This window comes from Mobula birostris, chromosome 20, assembly GCF_030028105.1.
Source record: "Mobula birostris isolate sMobBir1 chromosome 20, sMobBir1.hap1, whole genome shotgun sequence".
NCBI classification, from domain to species: domain Eukaryota; kingdom Metazoa; phylum Chordata; class Chondrichthyes; order Myliobatiformes; family Myliobatidae; genus Mobula; species Mobula birostris.
This window is the reverse complement of record NC_092389.1, coordinates 902,542-924,964: the sequence shown is the minus strand read 5'-3', so window position 1 is coordinate 924,964 and position 22,423 is coordinate 902,542. Positions and strand designations below refer to the sequence as shown.

Here is a 22,423-nt window from a genome sequence, read left to right as displayed (position 1 = left end):
AATGGATTCCCTGCTTGATGCATCCATTGGGCCATCTGAGCAATTTCCCAGTGACAGGGCTGGGAAGCCTCAGTGCTAAATGAAATGTTCTGTGATTTATTTAGTGGGTGACTGTATTGACCGGAACCACATGAAACCAGAAAGCTGTGGATTTGGTCTCTGTAGCTGTTTGGAACTTTTGCATACTTCAAAAGCTCGCCTAAGAATGCAGAGCCAGATAAATTAGGGTAAAGTAGTAAGTAAAGATGACCTTAATCTAAAATATCTTAAATCTTACCATGGCACTTAACCCTTCAATAGCTGAACAAATGCTATCCATAAATAGGCCAGTTAAAATAAACTTTGTTCTTTGATTGTAAGCCCAAATCTGTGGATATTGTGAGCATCTATGAAGGGGAATAAACAGTCAATTATCAGCTGAGGCCCTTCATCAGGACTGGAAAGGAGGGGGAATGATGCCAGAATAGGCTGGTCCTGGACTTATTTCCTGGCATAATTTACATATTACTATTTAATTATTTATGGTGTTATTACTATTTAATTATTTGTGGTGCAACTGTAACGAAAACCAATTTCCCTCGGGATCAATAAAGTATGACTAAGAATAGTAAAGTGGGGGGAGGGGAAGCAGGTCAAGCTGGCAGGTGATAGGTGAAACCATGTGAGGGGAAAAGTGGGTGGGGTGGGGAGGAGGGGGTGAGGGGAGAAGCTAGTAAATGATAGGCGGAGGAGATAAAGGGGTGAAAAAGAAGGAATCTGATAGGAGAAGAGAATGGACCATGGGGAAAAAGGGAAGGAGGAGAACCAGAGAAAGTGATGGGCAGGTGAGGACGAGGGTTGAGAGGGGAACCAGAATGGAGAATGGAAAAAATTGGCACTCAGATGAGAAATAGTTAATATTGTGTACAATGCAAATTTTATTTAAGATCAAAGTTTTAAATATTTAAGGGCAGCATGATAGTGTAGCGGTTGGCGTAGCTCTTTACAGAGCTGGCGATCGAAGTTCGATACCCGCTGCTGTTTGTAAGGGGTTGTACACTCTCCCCGTGACCACATAGGTTTCCTCCCACAGTCCATAGACATACTGGTTAGGGTCAGTGAGTGGAGACATGTTGCTTTGGTGTTGGAAGCATGGTGACACTTGTGGGCTGTCCCCCGGCACATCCACAGACTACGTTTCACATCTATTTCACTGTTTTGATGTATATGTGACAAATAAAGCTAATCTTTAAGTTACAGTACGGTTGACGTTTCGGGCCGAGACCCTTCGTCAGTGAAGGGTCTCGGCCCGAAATGTCGAATGTACCTCTTCCTATAGATGCTGCCTGGCCTGCTGCATTCACTAGCATTTTGTGTGTGTTGCTTGAATTTCCAGCATCTGCAGATTTCCTCGTGTTTGCGTTAATCTTTAAGTTACCTGTATACTCCATTTTAGAACTATAATGCTATTAAATTGCATTTTTAACTTATTAATTTGATTCACTAATATTCAGAAATGTTTCTTGAGTCAATTACTCCATGAAGCTTAGACTTTAAACAGGAGGTTTTCTGTGTTTTGTCCAAGTTGATCGGGGTATCAATCAGAATAGCCCATCAGAAGCTTTGGAAAGGGAAAAATGGAAACCAGCTGAAACCTCAGTCAGACCAAACTAAGGAAAACAAAATACTTGTGTTTACTGTAAAAGCTGCTATATAACGTTTTATTCTTTTCCCTTCAGTGGTATGAACCAGCACAATTTGGAACATGGTGGGCTGTTCTATCGACCAGTATGAACTTGGCGGGCAGCCTTGGCCCACTCATCGCCACGACGATGGCCCTTAGCTACAGCTGGAGGGTAACCCTCTCTCTTTCTGGTTCCATCTCCATTGGGATTGCATTCCTGTGTCTGTTCTTTATAATTAATGAGCCTATGGATGTAGGACTACCCAACATTGAACCAGGCCTGAAGAAGGGAGGCAAGAAAGGTACTGTACTAAGACAGCCCTGCTAATTATCAGATTGGAATTGGTTTATTATTGTCACACGTACTGAGATTCAGTGAAGAACTTGTCTTACATACTGATCAGATCATTACACAGTGCACTAAGGTAGAACAAGATAAAACAATAACAATGCAGAATGAAGTGTAAAAGCTACCAACAAAATGCAGTGCAGGTAAACAATAAAGTGCAAGATCATAACGAGGTACCTATAGATAGTGAAGTCCAGAGTCGCACTTATTGTACCAGAGAGCCGTTCAAGAGTCTGATAACAGAAGCGCCCTTGAGCATGATTGTGTGAGGAGATGTCCTCACATTTTGATACTTAATCTTGTGAGTGTGATGTGAACCCAGCCAGATCAGAGGAGCACAACTTGGCATTCTTTTTATAGTTTATTATACTTACTAATACAAGGTAAAAAGTCAGAACAATATAACAGTTATTTTATGGAAGACTTCAAAACACAAAGTAAGAGCTACAATTGTAGTTCCAGTTAATACATTATTACCTTATAACCTTAAATATATTGGCTTATAATTGTGTTACCTTTAGCTGATTCCAAACACAACTCCCTCCATCAATTGCTTAGACTAATTTGCTTCTATGAGACCATAAGACATAGGACTGGATGTAGCCATTTGACCCATTAAGTCTGCTGTACCATTCCGTCATCACACACAAAATGCTGGAGGAACTCAGCAGGCCAGGCAGCATCGATGGAAAAGAGTACAGCCAGCATTTCGGGCCGAGACCCTTCAACAGGACTTGCTAAGTTCCTCCAGAATTTTGTGTCTATTGCTTAGATTTCCAGCATCTGCAGATTTTCTCTGGTTTGCCATTCCATCATGGTTGATTTATTATCCCTCTCAACCCCATTCTCCTGCCTTCTCCTCATAAACTTTGACACCATGAATAATCAAGAACATATCAACCTCGGCTTTAAGTATACTTAATCACTTGGCCTCCACAGCCACCTGTGGCAATGAATTCCACAGATTCACTACCCTCTGGCTAAAGAGAGCGTTACTCATTTCTGTTCTAAAGGGACGTCCCTCTATTCTGAGTCTGTGCCCTCTGGTCTTAGACTCCCCCACTATAGGAAACATCCTCTCCACATCCACTGTATCTAGAAGAGCCTTTCAATAGTTGATCGGTTTCAATGAGATCCCCCCCCCACACCCCATACTGTACTTCCATCTGTACAGGTGATCATTCCTGTATGCAGGTTTTGTTCAAATGTTTAGGTCTGACCCAAATACTTTAATACTACCTAACTCATTCTCTCTAACAACTTGATTGATGCTAACTCTCCCTTTTGATTGTACTGTGTCTAGTCTTCGCTTATATCAAGGAATTTCTCAAAATTGATTAGCTTTCAACTTTAATGGAGAAGTTGTTTTAAAGTTGTTATTCTCCTAAATGCTTATCTGTTATCTTGAAAATTCTGTGGACAATTGTACTACAGGAATTTTACTGTGATAGGGTTAGTCTTATTTGGGTCTTCATGCGAACAACTTGGTAATTGGACTTGGTTTATTATTGTCGCACGTACTGAGATTCAGTGAAAAGCCTGTCTTGCATACTGATCATACAGATCCGATCATTACACAGTGCATTGTCCTAGAATAAGGTCAAACAATAACAATGCAGAATGAAGTGTAATAGTCACTGAAAGAGTGCAATGCAGGTAAACGATAAAGTGCAACATCATAACAAGATAGATTGTGAGGCCAAGAGTCCATCTTAGTGTACATGCAGTCTGTTCAAGGTCTGGTAACAGTGGCATAGAAGCTGTCCTTGAGCCTGGAGGTGCGTGCTTTCAGGGTTTTGTATCTTCGACCTGATGGGAGAGTAGAGAGGAGAGGATGTCCGGGTGGGTGGGCTCGTTGATTCTGCTGGCTGCTTTCCTGAGGCAGTGAGAAAAGGTGCAGAAAAGATTCACAAGGATGTGGCTGGACAGGACAGCTTAAGTTAAAAGAAGAAACTGGATAAGCTGGGGTTGTTTTCCCTGGAGTAAAGGAGACTGAAGGATGATCTTCTAGAGGTTTGTAAAATCATGGGAGGCATTAATAAGCTGAACAGTCATGACCCCCCCCCCCCCCAGAGTAGAGGAGACTAAAAGTAAAGGTGATAGGGTTAAGATGAGAGGGGACTCAAGGGGCAAGGTTTTCACACAGTGAGTGGTGGGTATATTGAACGAGCAACCAGAGAAGGTACAAGAGATGGTACAATTACAACATTTGAAAAACATTTGGATAGGTTGATGGGTAGGAAAGATTTAGAGGGATGTGGGCCAAGCACAGACAAATGGGTCTAGCTCATCTAGGTGCTTGGTCAGCATGGACGAGTAGGGCCGAAGGGCCTGTTACCGTGGAGTATAATTTTGTAAAATGTCTCTTTTGGTTTTATTTGGATTTGATAAAAACGGACTTCGAAAAGTTCTTTTTCCAGAAGGATCCTGGTAGTATTTTAGCATGAGAAGCGTTAACACATGGAAAGAGGGCAAAAAAACCTAAGTACATGAAAATATCTATGTTAAAGCAGATATTGTGGACTATAGTGCATTCAAAGCATAACCAAGCTTGCATTGCTCAGTGCCATGGCATCAAATTAACTTTCCCTCTTCAATAATCATTATCTGTACACAGGACCCACTGGTGATGAGAGCACTTTGAAAGAACTGTTGTTGACCCCATATCTGTGGGTCCTGAATATTGGGTACTTGGTGGTGTTTGGAGTGAAGACCTGTTGCACTGACTGGGGGCAGCTCTTCCTCATTCAAGAGAAGGGACAAACTGCACTGATAGGTAAGCAGGCATTATGTAAAATGTAAATTCTGGGAAAACAATTTTTCTTTCCTGTGCTAATATTAGCATGACGTGCACATAATTTAACATGGGCACATCCCTTCCCACCATTGGTAGTGTAACGTTCAGTTATATTGGCTCGTGTATGTCTAGGGGAAATCCAGCCCAGCACCCGCCTCAACACTCCCCTCAGGGTCAGTCGTCGCCCGAATCAATCACAAACATCAATCATCAGCCAGCACACCCAGTAAATTTTAACAAATACACTTTATAGATATTACTAATTCTATGACATTAATATACATTCGATACAGAGAGGAAAGTAATGAAAAAAAAAGCGCCAACACTTATCAAAGTCCAAGTTCTTTGCGCGCTACGTTGGAGCTCAATCCGACGTCAGACGACCACTCGAATTCCGTCGACTCACGGCTCGGGACCACCCTGAGTGATTGACTGGAGCCTCTCCGCACGTCCACGGTCTTCCTCGTCTCTCCTCCGACTCCCCGCCAAAACTCAGTCCACAGTCATATCATACAGCATGGTATCCGAAAACAAAACGATACATAACCACCCATTGGCTAATAGAACCCTGTTATCTCATTTTAAAGTAAAACAACTGTTAGCGCAAACTCTCTTCAGCGTTAAAGCACAACAAAGCCGCATTCCCCAGATTAACATAACAAAGTCGCCATTTTAAATGTAACAAAAGAAAGACCCCGTACACTCTTTCCCCCACCTCAAAAAGTCATGCCCTCATGACGTTAACAGAGTTCACCAGTGCTCCTTGTAAAACACAAAACCCAACCCAGGTGCATAAAGCAGTGACATAACTTTGCAGGGCAGTAGAGATCACACCCTGCTCTCCCAGCGCTATATAAGTTAGTCTTTCCGGGGGATGCCTACTCCTCTGTGGCCTCTGTACTTCCTCTGCTGACTCTCCCTGTTCAGATACCCCAGTTGACCCCTCGGGCCTATCTGTCGGACCTTCCCCTTCACCGGGATCCCTCTGCTCCTGTGAGCCCTCTGGCTCGGGTTCTGCCTCCACCCTTTCCTCCCCCAATTCCGGCTGTAACACAGACGGCTCTGCAACACCCTCCCTCGGTTCCCCTGACTTAGTGATGGAAGGGCCAGGAGTCTTTTCTCCCGGCACCAGGGAATCAGCCAACGGAAACAGGTACCACACGTCCGAATCATCATCTTCCGATGACGTATCCCTTCTCGAGGTGGGGACCGGCCCCGTTTTCTTCGCAGCGGGCTCTTCCCGCGCCCCGCGCCCTCGCAGAGTCCTCGTACTGGGAGTAAACTCCCATTCAGGCTCTGGGTCCATCTTCACCTCTCGACCCAGAGGCAACAGGTGGTTCCGATGGAGTACCTTGACAGGACCCTGCCCGCCCTCAGGTCTCACCCGGTAAACCGGGAGATTCGGCATCTGACTCTCCACCACATAGGGGGTGGCTGCCCAACGGTCCGCCAACTTGTGCTTACCCTGTAGTCCTAAATTCCGGATAAGGACTCGGTCTCCCGGCAATAGCTGGACGAACTTTACCTTCTGATCATTCCTCCTTTTATTCCGCTGGTTCTGCTTGGTGGCTGCCGCCTCAGCCAACTCGTACGCCCTTTTCAACTCTCTCCTCATATCGGACACGTACTTCAGACACGGCTTCGAAGGTATTTCCCCCGCTTCAGTCCCAAAACACAGATCAATGGGCAACCTCGCTTCCCGTCCGAACATCAGATAGTAGGGCGAGTACCCCGTAGCATCATTGCGAGTACAATTGTAGCAATGAACCAAATGGGCAATGTGCCGACTCCACTTACTCTCCTATCCAATCTCCAACGTGCCGAGCATGTCCAGCAGGGTCCGGTTAAACCTCTCGGGTTGAGGATCACCCTGCGGGTGATAGGGGGTGGTTCTGGACTTTTCAACCCCAAGCATATCCAATAATTCATGGATAAGTCTGCTCTCGAAGTCCTGTCCCTGATCACTGTGGATCCGCCGGGGAAGGCCATAATGAACAAAGTACTTCTCCCATAACACCTTCACCACTGTAGTCGCTTTCTGGTCCTTAGTAGGAAAAGCCTGCGCATATCTAGTGTAGTGATCCGTGAGGACCAAGACATTCGCGGTATTGCTGGTGTCCGGCTCAATAGACAGGAAATCCATACACACCAGGTCCATGGGTCCCACACTCTGCAAGTGGGATAACGGAGCCGCCTGCGCAGGCAAGGTCTTCCTCCTGATGCAACGGCTACTGGTCTTACAGTATTCTTCCACCTCCCCCCTCTTCTGGGGCCAGTAAAACCGGTCCTTGACTAATCCATAGGTCTTCTCTACCCCTAAGTGCTAGTGAGACTTGAATTGCAGAGGCCCTCAGCTGTACAGGCACGGCGGATGGGGGTGATGGTAAGGAACATAACGGAGAGGGAGATCACCTTTTAACAAATACACTTTATAGATATTACTAATTCTATGACATTAATATACATTTGATACAGAAAAAAAAAGCGCCAACACTTATCAAAGTCCAAGTTCTTTGCGCGCTACGTTGGAGCTCAATTCGACTTCAGACGACCACCCGAATTTCGTCGACTCACGGCTCGGGACCACCCTGAGTGATCAACCGGAGCCTCTCCACACGTCCGCGGTCTTCCTCGTCTCTCCTCCGACTCCCCGCCAAAACCCAGTCCACAGTCATATCATACAGCATGGTATCCAAAAACAAAACGATACATAACCACCCATTGGCTAATAGAACCCTGTTATCTCATTTTAAAGTAAAACAACTGTTAGCGCAAACTCTCTTCAGCGTTAAAGCACAACAAAGCCGCATTCCCCAGATTAACATAACAAAGTCGCCATTTTAAATGTAACAAAAGAAAGACCCCGTACAGTAGTATCTACAAAAGACACTGCCTAAAGAAGGAAGCATCTGTTATCAAAGATCCCCACTATCCAGGCCATGCCATCTTTTCACAGCAACCATTGGTCAGGAGCTACAGAAGCCTGAAGTCCCACACCACCAGGTTCAGTAACAACTACTTCCCTTCAACCATTCGGTTCTTGAATCAACCGCCAAAACCCTAATCTCTGCAGTCTAGCAACACTGGGCACTTTGATCACTTTGCACTGAAATGGACTGTTGTTTTTGTCTTAATTGTGTTCTTTCTTATAAAATTTGAATACAGTTTATGTTTAATTGATGTTGTGAATTTGATGCTGCTGCAAGTCGGTTTTTCACTGCACCTGTGCACACGTGGACTTGTGCATACATGTAGATGTACAGGTGACAATAAAGTGGACTTTGACTTGGATCTTTCACATCCATTGTAGAGTGTCTCGGATTAGGGAAGTGCTCTGGAACTGCACTTTCACCACTGCAGTTGGGTGAGACCAGAATGAAAGGTCATAGGTTAAGGGTGAAAGGTAAAATATTTAAGGGGACGCTGAGGGGGAACATCTTCACTCAGAGGGTGGTGAGAGTGTGAAATGGGCTGGCGGTTCACGTGGAGGAAGGAATTAGTCTTCAGAATCAGGTTTATTATCACCGGCATGTGACGTGAAATTTGTTAACTTAGCAGCAGCAGTTCAATGCAATACATAATCTAGCAGAGAAAAAATAATAAATATGTAAATCAAATACAGTATACATATATTGAATAGATTTTTTTTTAATGTGCAAAAACAGAAATATATGTTTTTAAAAAGTGAGATAGTGTCCATGGGTTCAATGTCCATTTAGGAATCGGATGGCAGAGGGGAAGAAGCTGTTCCTGAATCACTGAGTGTGTGTCTTCAGGCTTCTGTACCTCCTACCTGATGGTAACTGTGAGAAAAGGGCATGCCCTGGGTACTGGAGGTCCTTAGTAATGCATGCTGCCTTTCTGAGACACTGCTCCTTGAAGATATCCTGGGTACTTTGTAGGCTAGTACCCAAGATGGAGCTGACTAGATTTACAACCTTCTGCAGCTTCTTTCAGTCCTGTGCAGTAGCCCCTCCGTACCAGACAGTGATACAGCCTGTCAGAATGCTCTCCACGGTACAACTATAGAAGTTTTTGAGTATATTTGTTGACATGCCAAATCTCTTCAAACTCCTAATAAAGTATAGCCACTGTCTTGCCTTCTTTATAACTACATCGATATGTTGGGACCAGGTTAGATCCTCAGAGATCTTGACACCCAGGAACTTGAAGCTGCTCAGTCTCTCCACTTCTGATCCCTCTATGAGGATTGGTATGTGTTCCTTCGTCTTATCCTTCCTGAAGTCCACAATCAGCTCTTTTTGTCTTACTGATGTTGAGTGTCAGGTTGTTGCTGTGGCACTACTCCACTAGTTGGCATATCTCCCTCCTGTACGCCCTCTCATCACCACCTGAGATTCTACCAACAATGGTTGTATCGTCAGAAAATTTATAGATGGCATTTGAGTTGTGCCTAGCCACACAGTCATGGGTGCAGAGAGCATAGAGCAGTGGGCTAAGCTCACATCCTTGAGGTGTGCCAGTGTTGATTATCAGTGAGGTGGAGATGTTATTTCTGATCCGCACAAACTGTGGTCTTCCGATTAGGAAGTCGAGGATTCTGTTGCAGAGGCCCAGGTTCTGGAGATTTCAATCAGGACTATAGGAATGATTGTGTTAAACTCAGAGGTGTAGTCAGTAAACAGCATCCTGACGTAGGTATTTGTATTGTCCTGGTGATCCAAGGCCGTGTGGAGAGCCATCGAGATTGTGCCTGCTGTAGACCTATTGTGGCGATAGGCAAATTGCAGTGGGTCCAGGTCCTTGCTGAGGCAGGAGTTCATTCTAGTCATGACCAATCTCCCAAAGCATTTCATCACTGTAGGTCTGAGTGCTACTGGGTAATAGTCATTAAGGCAGCTCACATTGTTCTTCTTGGGCACTGGTTTAATTGTTGCCCTTTTGAAACAGGTGGGAACTTCCAACTGTAGCAGTGAGAGATTGAAAATGTCTTTGAATACCCCCGCCAGTTGGTTGGCACAGGTTTCTAAGCCCTACTGGGCCTATTGCCTTGCGAGGGTTCACTCTCTTTAAGGACAGCCTGACATCGACTTCTGAGACAGGGATCACAGGGTCACCGAGTGCTGCAGGGATCTTCACAGCTGTAGTTATATTCTCCCTTTCAAAGCGAGCATAAAAGTCATTGAGCTTGTCTGGTAGTGAAGCATCACTGCCATTCATGATGTTAGGTTTCACTTTGTAGGAAGTAATGCCTTGCAAACCCTGCCAGAGTTGCCATGCATCCGATGTCGCCTCCAACCTCATTCAAAATTGTCTCTTGATATAGCCCTCCACAAGTCATACCTGGTTTTCTGGTACAGGTCTGGGTTGCCAGACTTGAATGCCACAGAACTAGCCTTCAGCAGATGACGTACCTCCTGGTTCATCCATGGTTTTTGGTTTGGGAATGTACAGTAAGTCTTTGTAGGCACACACTCATCCACACAGGTTTTAATGAATTCGGTAACAACTGCAGCATACTCATCCAGATTCAAAGATGAATCCCTGAATACAGTCCAGTCCACCGATTCAAAGCAGTCCTGTAGGCGCTCCTGTGCTTCCCTCGTCCATACCTTCTTGGTCCTCACTGTGGTGTTACAGTCTTCAGTCTCTGTCTATACTCAGGGAGTAGAAGTACAGCCAGGTGATTAGACTTCCCGAAGTGAGGGTGTGGAATAGCACGGTAGGCATTCTGGATCTTGATCACTCTTGGTCATTGTTGGCAGAATTTCAGATGGTGACAAAAGGGTGTACAGGAGCAGGATATAGCAGTCAGTTAAATGGTGTCGCAGCAACAACCTTGCACCCAATGTCAGCAAAACCAAGGAGCTGATTGTGGTCTTCAGGAAGGGCAAGACGAGGGAGCACAAACCAATCCTCATAGAGGGATTAGAAGTGGAGAGAGTGAGCAGCTTCAAGTTCCTGGGTGTCAAGATCTCTGAGGATCTAACCTGGTCCCAGCATATCGATGTAGTCATAAAGAAGGCAAGACAGCGGCTATACTTCATTAGGAGTTTGAGGAGATTTTGTTTGTCACCTGAAACACTCAAAAACTTCTACAAATGTACCATGGAGACCATTCTGACTGGCTATATCACTGTCTGTTATGGGAGCGGGGGGTGGCTACTGCCCAAGATTGAAGTAATCTGCAGAAACTTGTAAAATTAGCCAGCTCCATCATGGATACTAGCCTCTGTATTATCCAAGACCTTCAAGGAGCGGTGCCTTAGGAAGGCAGCGTCCATCGTTTAGGACCCCCACCACCCAGGACATGCCCTCTTCACATTGTTACCATCAGGTAGGAGATACAGAAGCCTGAAGGCACACACTCAGCGATTCAGGAACAGCTTTTTCCCCGCTGCCATCCGATTCCTAAATGGACATTGAACCCATGAACGCTACCTCACTACTTTTTTATTTCAGTTACTTTAGACCATAAGACATAGGAGCAGAATTAGGCCATTTGGCCCATCGAGTCTGCTCCACCATTCAATCATGGCTGACCCTTTTTTTTTCCCTTCCTCAGCCCCATTCCCAGGTCTTCTACCTGTAACCTTTGATGCCATGTCCAATCAAGAACCTACCAAGCTCTGCCTTAAATACACCCAATGACCTGGCCTCCACAGTTGCATGTGGCAACAAATTCCACAAATTCACCACCCTCTGGCTAAAGAAATTTCTCCACATCTGTTTTGAAAGATCGCCCCTCTATCCTGAGGTTGTGCCCTCTTGTCCTAGACTCCCCCACCATGGGAAACATCCTGTCCACATCTACCCTGTCTAGGCCTTTCAACTTTCGAAAGGTTTCAATGAGATCCCCCCACCCCCCCCATCCTTCTAAATTTCCAGTGAGTATGGACCTAGAGCCAAAAAATGTTCATCGTGTGATAACCCTTTCATTCCTGGAATTGTCCTTGTGAACCTCCTCTGGACCCTCTCCAATGCCAGCACATCTTTTCTTAGATGAGACCAAAACTGTTCACATACTCAAGGAACAGGAATTCTGCAGATGCTGGAAATTCAAGCAACACACATAAAAGTTGCTGGTGAACGCAGCAGGCCAGGCAGCCTGAAACGTCGACTGCAACTCTTCCTAGAGATGCTGCCTGGCCTGCTGCATTCACCAGCAACTTTTATGTGTGTTGCACATACTCAAGGTGAGGCCTCACCAGTGCCTTATAAAACCTCAGCATCACATCCTTGCTCTTGTATTCTAGACCTCTTGAAATGAATGTGAACATGGCATTTGCATTCCTCACCGCCAACTCAACCTGCAAGTTAACTTTTAGGGTGTTCTGCACAAGGACTCCACAAAGTCCCTTTGCATCTCAGATTTTTGGATTTTCTCCCCACTTAGAAAATAGTCCACACATTTATTTCTACTACCAAAGAGCATGACCATGCATTTTCCAGCATTGTATTTCATTTGCCACTTTCTTGCCCATTCTCCTAATCTGTCTATGTCCTTCTGCATCCTACCTGTTTCCTCAACACTACTTACCCCTCCACTAATCTTCATATCATCTGCAAACTTGGCAACAAAGCCATCTATTCCATCATCTAAATCATTTATATACAGCATAAAAAGAAGTGGTCCCAACACCGACCACTGCGGAACACCACTGGTCAACAAGGATATTTTTATTCCCACTCACTGCCTCCTACTATTCAGCCAATGCTCTAACCATGTTAGTAACTTTCCTGTAATACCATGGGCTCTTAACTTGGTAACCAGCTTCATGTGTGGCACCTTGTCAAAGGCCTTCTGAAAGACCAAATATACAACATCCACTGCATCCCCTTTATCTATCCTACCTGTAATCTCCTCAAAGAATTCCAACAGGTTCATTAGGCAAGATTTTCCCTTAAGTAAACAATGCTGACTTTGTCCTATCTTGTTCTGTGTCACCAGGTAGTCCATCACCTCATCCTGAACAATTGACTTCAACATCTTCCCAATCACTGAGGTCAGGCTAACTGGTCTATAATTTCCTTTCTGCTGCTTTTCTCTTTTCTTAAAGAGTGGAATGACATTTGCAATTTTCCAGTCCTCTGGCACCATGCCAGAGTCCAATGATTTTTGAAAGATCATTTCTAATGTCCCCACAATCTATATTGCTACTTCTTTCAGAACCCTAGGGTGCAGTTCATCTGGTCCGGGTGACTTATGTACCTTTAGGTCTTTCAGCTTTTTGAGCACCTTCTCCCTTGTAATAGTAACTGCACCCACTTCTCTTCCTTCACACCCTATAACACCTGGCACACTGCTAGTGTCTTCCACAGTGAAGACTGATGCAAAATATTCATTTTCTTCATCTGCCATCTCCTTGTCCCCCGTTATTATTTCTCCGGCCTCATTTTCCTACAGTCCTATAGCCACTCTCATTTTTTTTTACTATTTTTAACATACTTGAAAAAGCTCTTACTATCCACTTTGATATTGTTTGCTAGCTTGCTTTCATATTTCATCTTTTCCTTCCTAATGATTCTTTTAGTTGTTTCCTCTAGGGTTTTAAAAGATTCCCGATCCTCAGTCTTCCCACTAATTTTTACTTTGTTGTATGCCCTTTCTTTTGCCTTTACATTAGCTTTGACTTTAATTTTGCACTATTTATGTTAACTTAACTACTTAATAGACATGTATATACTTAATATAACTTAGTTTTTTTTCCTTTATATTTATTGATCATTGTACTGCTTCCCTAAAGTTAACAAATTTCATAAGATATGCCAGTGCTATTAACGTAACAACAAGTCCTGATGAAGGGTCTCGGCCTGAAACGTTGACTGAAACTCTTCCAATAGATGCTGCCTGGCCTGCTGCGTTTACCAGCAACTTTGATGTGTGTTGCCGGTGCTATTAAATCTGATTCTGTTTTGAGACTATGATCTGAGTTCTAGACCCTATCCAGTGGAAACATTATCCCTGCATTCACCCTATCAAATCCTATCAAACCCTATCATCTCCCACCCCCCATCCTCACCACATTCTACAGGGGTTGTATCGAGAGCATCCTGAGCAGCTGCATCACTGCCTGGTTCGGGAATTGCACCGTCTCGGATCGCAAGACCCTGCAGCGGATAGTGAGGTCAGCTGAGAAGATCATCAGAGTCTCTCTTCCCACCATCACAGACATTTACACCACACGCTGCACCCGCAAAGCTAACAGTATTGTGAAGGACCCCACGCACCCCTCACACAAACTCTTCTCCCTCCTGCCATCTGGCAAAAGGTACCAAAGTATTCGGGCTCTCACGACCAGAGTATGTAACAGTTTCTTCCCCCAAGCCATCAGACTCCTCAATACCCAGAGCCTGGACTGACACCAACCTACTGCCCTCTACTGTGTATATTCTCTTGTTTATTATTTATTGTAATGCCTGCACTGTTTTGTGCACTTTATGCAGTCCTGGGTAGGTCTGTACTCTAGTGTAGTTTTGTGTTGTTTTATGTAGTTCAGTGTAGTTTTTGTATCGTTCATGTAGCACCATGGTCCTGAAAAACGTTGTCTCGTTTTTACTGTGTACTGTACCAGCAGTTACGGTCGAAATGACAATAGAAAGTGACTTGACTTGACTTCACTTGACTTGCTTTAGAGAGATCATCTCTTGCTTTTAAATTCTAGAGAGTATAGGCCCAACATGATTAATTTATTCTCATGTTACAAATCTGACATGCCAGGAATCAATCTGGTGCTGGGATCTCTCTCATTACAAATTCTTTAGCTAGGTCAGATCAATTTGCAGTTCTAAATATGACTTCACCATGGACTTTAGTAATTAGAGCAAAGTGTTTTTACTCGTCTATTCAATCCTCATGTAAACCAACATACCATCTGTCTTTCTAATTCCTTGCTCTACTTCCAAATTAATTTCCAGGTATTCTTGTACAAGAACTCCAAGATCCCTATAAGCACCAGACCAGTACTTGATCATCTCTCATCATTTAAAATAGATTCATCTGCCAGTTAAAATAGATTCATCTCCCAGTTCTTGCAACACCCCTTCCCCCTACCTTTTTATATTGACTATCTCCCCTCTTTCTTTCCAGTCCAGATGCAGTATCTCAACCTGAAATGTCAACTGTTTGTTGCCCTCCATTGACACTGCCTGACCCATTGAGTTCCTCCAGCTGTTTATTTGTTGCTCCATATTTCAGCATTTGCACTCTTTTGTGTCTCCATATTCTGCATTTTTCTTTCTTTTTTCAAAACTATTTTTCATTTTTGGTATTCTATGTCCTCAGCCAAACTGCTTGTATCCCTCTGCCACTTCCTCACAGCCCACAATACCATTCGTGATTGTATCACAGCAGATCTAGGTATATTATACTTGATTTCATTCGTCAAATCGTCAGCATAGATTGCAAGCAATTAGAGGCACCAGCTCTTCTCCCTGTTCAAAATTGAAAAAGATCCTGTATTGGTGTTTTTGTCCCCTAGCTAATCCTTAATCCATTGTCTACAAAGCCATTTACTCTAATTTTATTGTGAGACGCCTTATCAGAAGCATTCTGGAAGTCCAAACGTCAACTACTTTGACCTTATTCACCCAGCTAGTTAGAACTGCAAACTGTACGAACATCCACATTTGTCAAACAAAATTTTCCTCTCATTAATTCTATTGAATCTGCTTATCCTAAATTTATTTCCCTAAGTGTCATGTTCCTTAATGATGTTCTAATATGTTTCCTACTATTGATAGTCATAGAGCACTACAGCACAAAAACAAGCCTTTCAGCCCATCTAGTCCATGCCAGCCTAGTTTTCTGCCTAGTTTCATCTACCTACACCCGTACCATAGTCCTCCGTACTTCTCTTATCTGTTATCCATGTACCTAGCCAAAGTTCTCTTAAATCTTATAATTGAACCCATATCTTTCAGATCTGCTGGCAGCTCCTTCCACACTTGCACCACCCTCCGAATGAAGAAGTTCTTCTTTAGATTCCCCTTAAATATTCACCCTCCGAATGAAGAAGTTCTTCTTCAGATTCCCCTTAAATATTTCACCTTTCACCCTAAAGCTATGACCTCTAGTTCTCATCTCACCCAACCTGAGGTTAAAAAGCCCACCCTTTCTATACCCCTCATCATTTTGTACACCTTCCCTCATTCTCCTGTGTTCCAGGGGATAAAGTCCTAATACAGTATTACTAATTATTTCTACAATTTGTTTTCTCTCATGAGGCAACTGTAAGAGCATTTCCTAACCCTGTGAACTCACTCAGCAAGAGCAGCAATCACATGGGATCATCATCTGTAGCTTCCCCTCAAAGTCACCACCACCCTGACTTGGAAATGTATGCTTGTTCCTTTACTGTTTCTGGTCCAAAATCCTGGATCACCCAAAAACACTGTAGGAATGTCTTCACCCAGAAGGAATCCCAACAGTCCTAGAAGGTAACTCACTCTTCCCTATAACGAATTAGTCTTGAGCAAGAATCAGGAAAGGCTGCAGAGGGTTTTAAGTTCAGCCAGCTCCATTATTAGGCACTAGCCTACCCAGCGGCTAGGAAGTCTTCAAAAGGCATTGCCTTAAGAAGACGGCATCCATCGTGTATGACCCCCATCACCCAGAACAAGCCCTCTTCTCATTACTACCATCAAGGAAGAGGTACACACTCAACGATTCAGGAACAGCTTCTTCCCCCTGCCAGCAGATTTCTGAATAGACAATGAGTCCATGAACACTCCCTCACTGTTATGGTCTCTTTTACACATCGATTTTTTTTTTCTTGCTGTAATCTGTACTTTTATGTATTGTACTGCTGCAAAACAACAATTTCACAACATCTGTCACTGATAAAAACATGATTCTGATTCTAAACCTTACCCATGGGCTATAAAGGATGGGCAATAAATATTGGACTTGCACACATTTGAAAAATAAATAGGTAGACCTAGAGATGAGAACAAAGAGCCAGGGAAGTCAATGGCTAGAACTGGAGAATTTCACCCTCTTTCCAAGTCTTGTGCCATTTGTAGTTCTCCTCTTCTCCCTTCAGATTCAGTCAGTTTATTCTGACTAAACTGAGGATTAAAGATAAAGATTAGCTTTATTTGTCGCTTGTACATTGAAACATCCGGTGAAATGTGTTGTTTGTGTCAATGACCAACACAGGCTGAGGAAGTGCTGGGAACAGTCCGCAAGTGTTGCCATGCTTCTGGCACCAACATGGCGGGCCCACAACTCATTAACCCTAACTTATACTGTACGTCTTTCTAAACCCACATGGTCATCACCAGAATGTTCAAACTGCTTACAGACGGTGAGGAATTCAACCTCATTTGCTGATCACTGGTGCTGTAATATGTAACACTAACCACTATACTGCCATGCTGTCCCGTAAACACTGACATTCATGATTTTTAGGCAACCCACTGCCATTCTTTTATTTTTGTTTTGATCTTGCAGGGAGCTCGTTCATGAGTGCACTGGAGGTCGGCGGACTGCTGGGGAGCATAGCTGCTGGATACCTGTCTGACAGGGCAGTTGCTCGGGTATGTATCGATGGAGTATGACCAATGTGTTGTGGGTTTACACTGGGGGGTGGTAATTAGGCCATTCAACCCATCGAGTCTGCTCAGCCATTCCATCATAGCTGATTTATTATCCCTCTCAACCCCATTCTCCTGTCTTCTCCCTGTAACATTTGATGCCCTGACTAATCAAGAACCTGTCAACCTCTGCGTTAAATACACCCAGTGACTTAGCCTCCACAGCTGTCTGTGGCAATGAATTCCACAGATTCACTGCCCTCTGGCTAAAGAAATTTCTCCAAATCTCTGTTTTAAATGAACATCCTATTCAGAGGCTGTGCCCTCTGGTTCTAGACTCCCCCACTATAGGGAACATCCTCTCCATGTCCACTCTGTCTAGACCTTTCAATATTTGATAGGTTTCAGTGAGATCCTCCCTCATTCTTCTAAAGTCCAGCGAGTACAGGCCCAGAGCTATCAGTCATACCTCATTCATTCATTAATTCGATCTTCCTTGGATGGTGCTGGATGTTGGAGACATATCCCAGTAATTTCTCTGCAATTCTTTCAGTCTCACCCACACATGACTATTCAAAGTCAAAGTAAATTTATTTTTAAAGTACATATATGTCACCATAAACTACCTTGAGTTTTATTTTCTTGCAGACATTTACAGGGAAATAAAGAAATACAATAATATTTATGAAAAATTTATAAATAAAGACCAACAAACAATCAATATGCAAACAAAGACATATCATGCTAATAAAAAGAAATCAATAAATAATACTGAGAATGCAAGTTGTAGAATGCACCTGTACGTTGTGGAATCAGTTCAGAGTTGAGGTGAATGAAGTTATCCACACTTGTTTCAGGAGTCTGATGGTTGAGGGGTAATAACTGTTCCTGAACATGGTGGTGTGAGAATTAGGCTCCTGTAACTCCTTCCCGATGGTAGCAGTGAGAAGAGAGTATGGCCTGGATGGTGGGCACATGGCCTAGATAGTGAAGGTACAGGATAATTTAACACAGATGCCTGGAGGGTGTGGCATGGAACAACTGCCTTGGGGAGCAGCAAATTGGAAATGTTGGTAGCACAAAACTTCGACAATGAGTGGGTACAAGAAGACACCAACTTATCACAAATTCCATAAGATATGGGAGCAGAATTGGGCCATTTGGCCATTTTTTCTGCTCTACTATTCTGTCATGGCTGATCCATTTCCCCCTCAACCCCAATCTCCTGCCTTCTCCCCATAGCCCTTCGTAATTAAGATTCACGGAAACTATAGAGTAGAAGAGACCAAGTCAGCCTGTCGTGTTTGTGCCAGTTGAGAAGGAGTTATATCCAAATCCTATCTTCCAAAATTTGATCCATTGCTGAGGAGGAACATGATGGACCTAGTACAGAGAAATTGAAACTGTGTTATCAATTGTATAACAGCCCAGTAGTGTTCACCTGTCTTGTATGAAATTCTGCAATTCTTTATTGCAGTTTCTATGATGAAATTTTACTTTGTATTCTATTCTTGGATTATTTTTATTCTTGGCTTGACATGTAAAACTTTGACAAACTTCTATACATGTGTGTTGGAGAGTATATTGACTGGCTGCATCATAGCCTGGTAGACACAGACTTGCAATACCCCAAAGACTACTCGTCCACCTGGTAATTCTACATACAGCAGGCTCTCTCTCTCTCTCTCCGTAATAAGGGAAAAAGAGGTGTCCCTGTTTCACAGCAAGAAGGAAGACATAACAAACAACTCGCTGATTTACGATGTTAAAAGCCTGTTGCATCACTTTTTCTGAGCTCTGCGCCCGGCGAGTCGGCCCCACAAAGGCGCAGCTCTCTGGGCGCACAGCCCACGGCAACTAACCCGCTGCTCCCGATGTGCCATGTTCTCCTGCAACGCCTCAGTCAGGGGCACCGGCCAAGAATCAGCCCGTCTCCAGTGTCACGAAAATCCAGCACCCTGAAGGCGTCCTAGTCTTCCAGGCCACGTCCTTGGGATATCAAAAAGCGACTGGTCATGAGTCCCTGAGAGCGGGTCCCATTCCAAAAAAGAATCAAAGTCAAGAGTGTAACTCCAGGTCAGAGTCTTCAAAAGCACCTTGAAAAGGAAAAAAAAAGAGATATCAAAGATAGAAATAGAGCTGTTTCCGAAGATGCAAGCCCTTGAACCAGAGGGGATGTCTTCACTCAACCCAACACTGAACTGTTGCCATAACCTATGGACTGACTTTCAAGGACTCTTCATTTCATGTTCTGAATATTTATTGCTTATTTATTTATTATTATTATTTTGTTTATTTTTGTTTTCATTTTGTTTTTGCTGTTTGCCTTTTGAACATTGGTTGTTTTTCAGTCTTGTGTGTGGTTTTTCATTGACTCTCTTGTGTTTATTTGTACTTACTGTGAATGCCTACAAAAAATGAATCTCGGTGGTATCTGGTGACACACAGTACTATGCAAAAGTCAGGCGCATACTGTATATATAGCTAGGGTGCCTAAGAATTTTGCACAGTACTGTATATTGATTAAAATAGGAAGGTAATTGGGAAACATAAATAAGAATAACACACATCAAAGTTGCTGGTGAATGCAGCAGGCCAGGCAGCACCTGTAGGAAGAGGTACAGTCGACGTTTCAGGCCGAGACCCTTCATCAGGACTAACTGAAGGAAGAGTGAGTAAGGGATTTGAAAGTTGGAGGGGGAGACGGAGATCCAAAATGATAGGAGAAGACAGGAGGGGGGGGGATAGAGCCAAGAGCTGGACAGGTGATAGGCAAAAGGAGATACGAGAGGATCATGGGACAGGAGGTCCGGGAAGAAAGATGGGGGGGGGGGAACCCAGAGGATGGGCAAGAGGTATATTCAGAGGGACAGAGGGAGAAAAAGGAGAGTGAGAGAAAGAATGTGTGCATAAAAATAAGTAATAGATGGGGTACGAGGGGGAGGTGGGGCCTTAGCGGAAGTTAGAGAAGTCGATGTTCATGCCATCAGGTTGGAGGCTACCCGGACGGAATATAAGGTGTTGTTCCTCCAACCTGAGTGTGGCTTCATCTTTACAGTAGAGGAGGCCGTGGATAGACATGTCAGAATGGGAATGGGATGTGGAATTAAAATGTGTGGCCACTGGGAGATCCTGCTTTCTCTGGCGGACAGAGCGTAGATGTTCAGCAAAGCAGTCTCCCAGTCTGTGTCAGGTCTCGCCAATATATAAAAGGCCACATCGGGAGCACCGGACGCAGTATATCACCCCAGTCGACTCACAGGTGAAGTGTTGCCTCACCTGGAAGGACTGTTTGGGGCCCTGAATGGTGGTGAGGGAGGAAGTGTAAGGGCATGTGTAGCACTTGTTCCACTTACACGGATAAGTGCCAGGAGGGAGATCAGTGGGGAGGGATGGGGGGGAGCGAATGGACAAGGGAGTTGCATAGGGAGCGATCCCTGCGGAATGCAGAGAGAGGGGTGGAGGGAAAGATGTGCTTAGTGGTGGGATCCCATTGGAGGTGGCGGAAGTTACGGAGAATTATATGTTGGACCCGGAGGCTGGTGGGGTGGTAGGTGAGGACCAGGGGAACCCTATTCCTAGTGGGGTGGCGGGAGGATGGAGTGACAGCAGATGTACATGAAATGGGGGAGATGTGTTTAAGAGCAGAGTTGATAGTGGAGGAAGGGAAGCCCCTTTCTTTAAAAAAGGAAGACATCTCCCTCGTCCTAGAATGAAAAGCCTCATCCTGAGAGCAGATGCGGCGGAGACGGAGGAATTGCGAGAAGGGGATGGCGTTTTTGCAAGAGACAGGGTGAGAAGAGGAATAGTCCAGATAGCTGTGAGAGTCAGTAGGCTTATAGTAGACATCAGTGGATAAGCTGTCTCCAGAGACAGAGACAGAAAGATCTAGAAAGGGGAGGGAGGTGTCAGAAATGGACCAGGTAAACTTGAGGGCAGGGTGAAGGTTGGAAGCAAAGTTAATAAAGTCAACGAGTTCTGCATGCGTGCAGGAAGCAGCGCCAATGCAGTCGTCGATGTAGCGAAGGAAAAGTGGGGGACAGATACCAGAATAGGCACGGAACATAGATTGTTCCACAAACCCAACAAAAAGGCAGGCATAGCTAGGACCCATACGGGTGCCCATAGCTACACCTAGTTAAATAAGAGTACTTAGCTTTGTATTAGCTCAGTAGTATTAAGTGTTATAAGGTAACTGGAAAGACATAATATACAGTACTGTGCAAAAGTCTCAGGCACCCTAGCTATATATATGTGCTTAAGACTTTTGCACAGTACTGTATATGTGCTTTGATAAATTTACTTTGAACTTTGGATATCAAGGTTTTACTGAGACAGTACTACACTATCAAAGATGCTACCTTTCAGGTAAGCTCTTTCTTGCTCTCAGGTGGATGTCAAAGATTGCATGGCACAGTATTAAAAGCAGCAGAGCAGTTCTTCCTGATCTCCTTGCTATACTTATCCCTCATTCAGCATTACTAACACTAATTATTTGGTTTATAATGATGTTGCGAAAGGAACTTGCTACATTCAACTCAGCTGCCATGTTTCCTGCAACATTTTATTCCATTATTCATATCCACATAACTTTCTTGCCCAAGTGTGATAGGCCACAATTTGTTCTGTGGTACATCACACTTGCATGTTTGAAAGTGAGTATAAAAAGCTGGGATGGAGACAGAAGAGGCTGCAGATGCTGAAATCTGGAGCAACAAACAATCTGCTGGAGGAACTCAGTAGGTCAGGCAGCATCTGTGGAAAGAAATGGACAGTTGTGGTTTATGGACTTTGGAAGGGTTGATTGACAGGCCAAGACTCCAAATGAGCTCAGAATATGGAAATAAAAGTTCAAAGTAAATTTATTATCAAAGTACATATATGTTATCATATATTACACGGAGATACATTTTCTTGCAGACATTACAGGAAAATAGAATTTTATGAAAAGCTATACATAAAAAGACAAAGACTGACAAACTATCCAGATGCTAAAAAAGACAAACTGTGTAAGTAAAAATAATACTGAGATCATGAATTGTAGAGTCCTTGAAAATAAGTCTGTAGGTCATGGAATCAGTTGAGTAGTGTTGAGTGAAATTATCCACACTGATTC

The 22,423-nt window shown here is 43.9% G+C and overlaps 1 protein-coding gene across 3 annotated transcripts in view; it reads left to right on the top strand.

Annotated features, from left to right (window-relative positions):
- slc37a4a (solute carrier family 37 member 4a) overlaps positions 1–22,423 on the top strand; it is a 65,989-nt gene that overhangs the window by 22,120 nt on the left and 21,446 nt on the right. For all 3 annotated transcript variants that reach the window (XM_072283831.1, XM_072283830.1, XM_072283829.1), the window contains exons 3-5: positions 1,719–1,965; positions 4,630–4,788; positions 17,225–17,310. In XM_072283831.1, coding sequence (XP_072139932.1) covers positions 1,719–1,965; positions 4,630–4,788; positions 17,225–17,310 — 492 coding nt within the window. The remainder of the gene's footprint in view (positions 1–1,718; positions 1,966–4,629; positions 4,789–17,224; positions 17,311–22,423) is intronic.